At 39.3% G+C, this 7,648-nt stretch overlaps 1 protein-coding gene across 1 annotated transcript in view; it reads left to right on the forward strand.

The window, feature by feature from the left end:
- Window positions 1–7,424, forward strand: part of spock3 (SPARC (osteonectin), cwcv and kazal like domains proteoglycan 3) — a 21,932-nt gene extending 14,508 nt beyond the window's left edge. Inside the window, exons 7-11 of the mRNA XM_084047269.1 lie at window positions 1,253–1,366; window positions 2,677–2,898; window positions 3,716–3,778; window positions 3,946–4,083; window positions 5,114–7,424. Coding sequence (XP_083903395.1) covers window positions 1,253–1,366; window positions 2,677–2,898; window positions 3,716–3,778; window positions 3,946–4,083; window positions 5,114–5,295 — 719 coding nt within the window. The 3' untranslated portion in view covers window positions 5,296–7,424. The remainder of the gene's footprint in view (window positions 1–1,252; window positions 1,367–2,676; window positions 2,899–3,715; window positions 3,779–3,945; window positions 4,084–5,113) is intronic.
- The last annotated feature ends 224 nt before the right edge of the window (window positions 7,425–7,648 follow it).

Genomic DNA, 7,648 nt, shown 5'->3' on the forward strand with positions numbered 1-7,648 from the left:
GTAAGTCCCTGCCTGTGACATATTGTACTAGCGTCATGTCCAGGTGGTGTACTTGTAAATCATGGCTGAGGGATGTACTTGTACATCAAGCCCCCTCACGCTGCAGAAACGGGAGATAGGCTTCTGTCCTATGGGCCATATGGCTCGGGAACCATTGTTTCCCAAGGCTACTTACTTTAAACTTAAATGTACTGTAATTGCTATACAGAGTTTGTTCAGTAAAAGAGTGAGGTCCCCCCCATCTCTCCTGCTCTTTAGTAAACGAGTACTTCTACAACAGAAAATAAATGGTCGGGATACCAATAGCAATCAGGAGAGAGAACCCATACAGAATACAGGATTAAAACAAGTTAAACTGGAAGTGATTAAACAAAAAGACAAAATTGGACCTGGAACACTATAAAATTGAAGTTGATAAATGGGATTCTCCCATATCCTGATTGGATCAAATTGTTATCTCACCAGAAAATGTATTGTGTGTACTGGAGAGACGGGAAGACCCCTGCCACTGAACAAACACAATGAACAACAGCAATGACTACTATAAGAATATAGAACTATGCTTTTTTGTGAAATACAAGCTCACAATGTGGCGTGACTCACAATGCGACGCATTGTCAATTTGTAGATCTGCTATTTTCACTAATTGATTTTCTTTTCTAAAATGTTTGACATATTTAGAAAATGTGTCCAAAATAGGGACACCAGGGTTAAGGTGGTTAAGGACCACACCCCTTACCCTTTGTGATGTGTGTACTACAGTGTGCACGGAGTCAGACCTTTGTGTTGTGTGTATTCAGTGGTGTAAAGTAACGAAGTACATTTACTCAAGTACTGTACTTAAGTACAATTTTGAGGTATTTTTACTTTCCAATTGTCTATACTTTTACTTCTACTCCACTACATCTCAGAGGCAAATATTGTACTTGCACTCCACTACAATTATTTGAAAACTTTAGTGATTTTGCAGATATAAATGATTACGTTATAAAATATGTAACGTAATAATTTAGCCCTATTAAACCTTGGCTATTTGAAAATAGCTGATACATTTTCTCTGCTATAGATCTGCTATTTTCAAACATTTTTGTACTTTTACTTTTGGTACTTGAAGTACATTTTGATACCAATACTTTTGTACATTTTTAATTCCGGACTTTTACTTGTAACAGAGTACTTCTACATTGCAGTATTGCTACTTTTACTTAAGTAAAACATTTGAGTACTTTATCCACCACTGTGTGTATTGCAGTGTGCACGGAGTCGGACCTGAAGGAGGTGGTGAACACACTGAGAGACTGGTTCAGGGTTCTGCACGAGAATGGCAACCACAAGAGCAGCAAGATCCAGAAGCCTGACAAGACCAGTAAGTCAACTGGTATTACAAACATGTCACCTGTTGATAGGGTCTTGTATTTGCTCCAGAGATCTTGGCTGGTCGTATTGTCATTAGTGTAAAACAATGCTTCTGGGTCAAATACCTCTGTGACTTCTTTTATTTTATTTTTTTCTTTACATTTGTCAAAAAGGCACATAATATGTGTGCATTTTATGAAAACTTGGCATTTACCTGGACAAATGAACCAAAAGAAGAGAACTCTGTTAGTAACTGTAAAATGTTCAGGAAAATGTTTTTCCATGACAATCACCAGCCAGGGTATTGCCAGCATTAGCCGGGTTAAGGTCGCATTTTATGGGCTTTCCCACTGCATAGTACCAGCTCAACTCGACTTGACTTGCTTTATTTCTTTTTCCACTGCAGATACTGTATACTGTGTCCCCTCAAGGTTGCTGGTCATCTGACATCCAATGCTAAAGTTAAAGCTAATGCCAACGTGCTGTCTGGAAATTATCTCACCTATACAGTCCAACAAAAAAACAGTTTTTAATAACATTTTAGGGGAGAAGTAGGCAGCATTATTTTATTTTATTATTTCAACGACTAGTTGAGTAAGAAGTCGTTTTGCACACCTACAGTACTTGATAGGACAGGTGTGTAGGAGTAGACTGCCAACGCATAAGAAGACAAAATAGAATCTGTCTTCACTTAAAGCAACTATTTAATACAAAATACTTCTATCTGGGCTCTATACTGTATGACTGTCTACTAGGTGACTCAGATACCTGATGAAGGTCAGTGCCACCGAAACGTAATATCTGCATTACATAGTTCCTGTAAGTCAAGACAATGTGCAGGATGTTTCCTTCTTATTACAACGACTAGTTTAGTACAAGTTTGTTTGCAGCATTCAGGAGCTAAGAGGGAATGACACTAGTGACGATCCTCTCTGACCAATCAGTAGTCTCGATACCAAAAAGGTATCAGGTACCAGGTACTTTTTCCCAATTTAAAACCAAAAAGGCGAGTAGAGTCGAGTCGAGCCGGTACCATGCTGTGGAAAAGCACCGTGTGCATGTGTTTAAAGCCTGTCACAATTATTATAATCAAGCAAAAATAAAATTTGTATTTGTTCCAATGTCCAATGCCAAAAACACAATTAAATCGTTAATCGCAATGCTTTGTATGACAATTAATCAAGTAAGATGTCAATGATCGTGACAACCCTACATGTGTGACCACTGGCAAACACCTGCCCACTGGTGGTAGTTGATGAAGAGCGGTATGGATCGTTCTACCACTCTCTCCATGTAACCTCCCTGATGTTTGACCTTCAGAGTTCGACGTCGGGGTGTCGCCTATCTGTAAGGACCCGCTGGGGTGGATGTTCTCCCGACTGGATACAAACTTTGACGTCCAGCTGGACCAATCAGAAATCAAGAGCCTGTACCTGGACAGGAATGAACCGTGCTCTGACGCTTTCTTCAAATCCTGTGACACACACAACGACAAAGTCATTACCAGCTCTGAGTGGTGTACATGTTTCCAGAGGCACACAGGTAAGCACACAGGCTATATGTGCAGGAGTACAAACACACACACACACACACACACACACACACACACACACACACACACACACACACACACACACACACACACACACACACACACACACACACACACACACACACAGCCACACACTTTACGATTGTATAAAACTCAATATAATATAATAAAATAATACAATACAATGCAATGCAACAAAATAGAATACATTTTAACAAACTCCAAAATGTAGTTTTTGGTCTCCATGATATTCATGGACAAGTCAGCAAAATTGCACTCCCAATTTCACCGGAGCCTGGGAGTGAACCCGGGGACCTTCTGTTTCCCAGACAGTGTCCATGTGTCAAAGTGTCCCTGAGCAAAACATTTAACCTCAGTTCTGCTCCCCGTACTGGTCGATATAGGCCCCATTTGTGACAGATAACATTTTCTGCCATAGTGCGTTTTCTTCATAACACACTTTTTGCTACTTCTTCTACAGATTTTGTCCAAAGCTCACAGAAATCTCTGGGGTCATGTGATCAAGTAGTATGACTCTGATTTTTCAGATCCCATCCTATTGCCTTTCAATGTTTGCGGGCCCTGGTAGGCAACCCGGCCTGGTGGAGACCCGATAGGAGTACACTTTTCTAGTTATTGTTATTATTATTATTATTATTATATTATTATTATATGAGACTTCTTTATGGTTTGTTTTATTATAATCCTTGTCACACAGCAGTCGTGGACAAGGATTATTGGATGCAAGGTTCACACAAAGACACAAGTCAGTTCTGTATGATTCATGATCTGTTCTCTTACTTTCAGACTCACCATGTAAAACAGAGCTCTTCAATATCAACAAAAAGCAGGCGGGGAAGAAATTGCTTGGTGAGACACACACACACACACACACACACACACACACACACACACACACACACACACACACACACACACACACACACACACATGCGTACAATTTTCATGATGATTACTCATTTGTGTGTGTGTGTGTGTGTGTGTGTGTGTGTGTGTGTGTGTGTGTGTGTGTGTAGGCCAGTACTTGCCATCCTGTGATGAAGAAGGTTACTACCGTTCCCACCAGTGCCACAGCAGCAGTGGTCAGTGCTGGTGTGTGGACCGCTATGGCAATGAGGTGTCTGGCTCACGTACCCATGGCGCTGCAGACTGCGGTAAGCAGCATTGAAAGGGACAGTGTTGGCCAAGTAACTTTAGAATTAGTAACTAGTTAGTTATTACTTACGGCTCTCAAAATGTAACTTAGTTACTAACTTAGTTACTTCATTATAAAAGTAACTAGCTACTAGTTACTTTTGCTTTAAACTTATAACGTAATTTTTAGATGGCTCAATATGGAGGCACGTTCCTGATCAAGAAAGTGCCTCCATGTTAAATTAGGCGCAGGCAGGCTGGCTTAAAAGGTTGTGTCATCCCATCGATTAATTTTTCATGTCGTTAGTATCTTATGACGTGAAAAAGTGTCAACTTCTCATTGTATAAACCTCATAATGAGTGCATTTCTTTAAAACGTAGTCATTTTCATTAAAAAAATGGGTATGTGTGTGGTCTCGCATAGCCAGACGATCAGAGATCTATTCTCCACCTACTGAAACGTCTGGGGACATCTAAATTGTCCAATGAATCTGTCTTCACTTCAATGTAGTGGCTGAAACTTGGTGGAAACAATTTGAAACATGAAACAGCAACAGCATTGCAGAACCAAAGCAAAGACTTTAGGGTGGTTCTTCATATTCCTTCGTATGTGGATTGGTTTTCAAAGCTGGTCTGTTTTAGCCCCACATTGAATTTAGATCACCCCAGACGTATTCCAATATGCAATATGTATGTTTGTTGTTTAATACATTTCTTTAGAAAAGAAGGGGGGGAAAGTGTCTTAATGGAGTAGTTCACCCAAAAAGTGAAACATTTTCACTTGAACACCTGCATGAAGCCTTGAATTCATGGAGATTTTTTTAGTTTTTGTCGCATTCCTGAGCCAATAATTCGATGACAGTGGAATACTCAATTGAGTCTCTGTCTACTGAGCAGCCAACCGGTCATCGAACTATTGGCTTAGGAATGCGACAAAAACTAAAAAATCAATTCAAGGCCTCATTGGGGTGTGTAATTGATAGAAAATAAGTATTTTCAAATGAAGTTTGAGCTTGATGTATTTCTCTGTGTCATGGCTGCATACTGTAGGTGTGGTCCTGGAATCGTCTGGAGATCTCGGGAGCGGAGACTCTCTGTTCAATGATGACGACGACGATGAGGTGGAGGAGGATGAGGAGGATTCTTTTGTCCTGAATGACCAGGCCGGGGTGGATGATGACGATGACGAAGATGAAGACGATGACGTGGATAATGATGAATATTTGTCATAATTTGAGAAGAGAAAATAACAAAAACAAAACAAAACAAAAAAAAGAAAGCGAGAAAACTGTTTGTTTGGTCAAACTGCACGTTCCTACAGTAGGTGACTCTCCAGGCAGATACTTAATCATACTAACAGCCTATGGACTACTTTCTGTGTTTGTTCATAAGTAAACACCAATATCCCTGGTAAATGTTAACGATTGCTCTTCCTGTCTAATCTAAGATGAGATTGGTTAATGACACTTGTCCACTCGCTTGTCAACCGATCCAACGACACAAGGACTCATATAGTATTGACAGCCAATCCGGTGCTTTGGATACAGTCACATGTGCAACGACGTCTCTCTTTATTGGACAGTCCACGTCTTCTAGTCCGTCCTGTTGCAGCATTCTCATGCCTGAGTGTCCTGATGCCTGAGGCACATTGTTAAAGAGATTTATCTTCCTCTCCTTTGTTCTCTCGTCTTCCTCCTCCTCCCCGTTATTCCTTATCTAATGTTCCTGTCTATAGGTGGGATGTTGTTGATGATGTAGATAAGAGAATATTGCACTCTTCAAGTTTCTTTTGATCCCAATTTGCCAACAGTGTGAAAAAACGAGATAAGATTTAGATGTGCTTCATTAGAAGAGTTTAAGGCGAACATGCAGCGTGACTTTAGGTAAACGGTCAGAACAGACATGGCTAGCTGTTTTCACTGAGACACAAATCAACACAAAACATCTCAAAGGCCTTGCGTCAGGAAAAGCCAAATTAATTAATATAAGAAAAATATTGTGATGTTGAAAAAAGTGTTATCTATTTTTCTATTGCATCATTTCATAAATGCAAAAGATCAAACTGATTTGGTCATAGCATGTCCTCTACTGAGTGTTGCAGTTTCACTCTGTAGACCTAAATGTTAAACTTTTGTGGAGCTCAAAATATTATGGAATTTAGAGCTGAAATGTTCCCTTGCGCATGTACAGATGAAACTACACTTAGTTACAAACTGCTATAGCCACGATACTTTTAATGTGATGTGTGAAATGAAAGTATACACTGACCCGTTGTCCCTCGGTGAACTCATTGTAGCTCATTGTAGCTCAGTATATGAGGTGGATTTAATGTGTAAGATGGGTTGATTTGAGAATACAGTATTAGGTCAAACAATTCAGCATTTATTTTACACACATTCAAACTGACAGAGTTGCACACTGCAGACCTGCTGAGGGTCAAGCAAGTATTTTGTATAGAGTAAGGTGTGCCTTTTACTGGTGAGGACTGATATACAAGAAACAGCATGCATACTGGACCTGACTTAAGCCTGTCATTACTCTTCATAAGAGCGGCATTTATGTCATAAAACAGAAGAAAATGAATCTGGAATTATCTTGTTTTTGGTAAGCTCAGTGTGTATTGTCATGGCTTGTGTTATATTTTGTTTCTCTTATGACGGCGTTGTAGAGGCCTGGCCTCTATGGCACCTCTTTTGAATTGTTACATAGACTAGCTCGAATATAGAGAAGCACAGAGATACTTAACAGTTAAAGTGTACAAACACGTATTTAGATTCTGCTGGAGTTGGAAACATTTTATATATTAGTACAGTGGCTAGACGATGCTTTGGTTTAGACAGCTTTATAACAAAATATGGTCATCTTTACAGTGTTAGCTTTCATTTTTATTTCAATGCTTGATTCACCCCTGATTTGCAGTAAGTTCTTAAATGTGCGGGCGGGAAAAACTTTGGATTCAGACTCCAGATTGATCTATTCTTGATACTGTCTTCAAGTCTTGGAGTAAACAAAGAAATGCTTGTTTTAGGTCAGTATTCTACTGCTCTCAATTTAAACCAAGCATCTTATGAAATTCCAAGTTAAGACCAGAAAAGAGCTCAGAGTTTTTTTTAATGAGGATGTTTTCCTTCCTCAATATGGAATTTCAATGAACCCAATCAAGTGTTTGAAATAAAAGTATTTTGTTTTTGGTGGTGATGACATGCCCATTGTAACCTCTAACACCATAGTTATTCTGAACAATTCCACACGCTCATGACAGGTGTTGATAGTATTGTTTAAAGGTTATGATACAGATGCATTTTTTTACAGTGTATGTATGATTTGCGGAAATAAAAATAAAACTATACTGACCAGTCAGTTTGCCATAGAGTTATTAGAGTAATTTGGAAGCGAAATAAGTAATTTCCAATAGGCCGGGCTTCATTTCCATGTGGAATGTTTCAGTTTTGTATTTTGTGCTATTAAGGCTGCCACTATCTTATTTTTATGTAAATGTATGTTTAATTTAGCAAGCCAGCAGCTGTTAGATACCAGCACAATAAGCCAGACTCATTTGTAACCAAACAAACATACAGTACTCTA

Source organism: Gymnoscopelus microlampas, assembly GCF_963454915.1.
Source record: "Gymnoscopelus microlampas genome assembly, chromosome: 2".
In the NCBI taxonomy this organism is placed as follows: domain Eukaryota; kingdom Metazoa; phylum Chordata; class Actinopteri; order Myctophiformes; family Myctophidae; genus Gymnoscopelus; species Gymnoscopelus microlampas.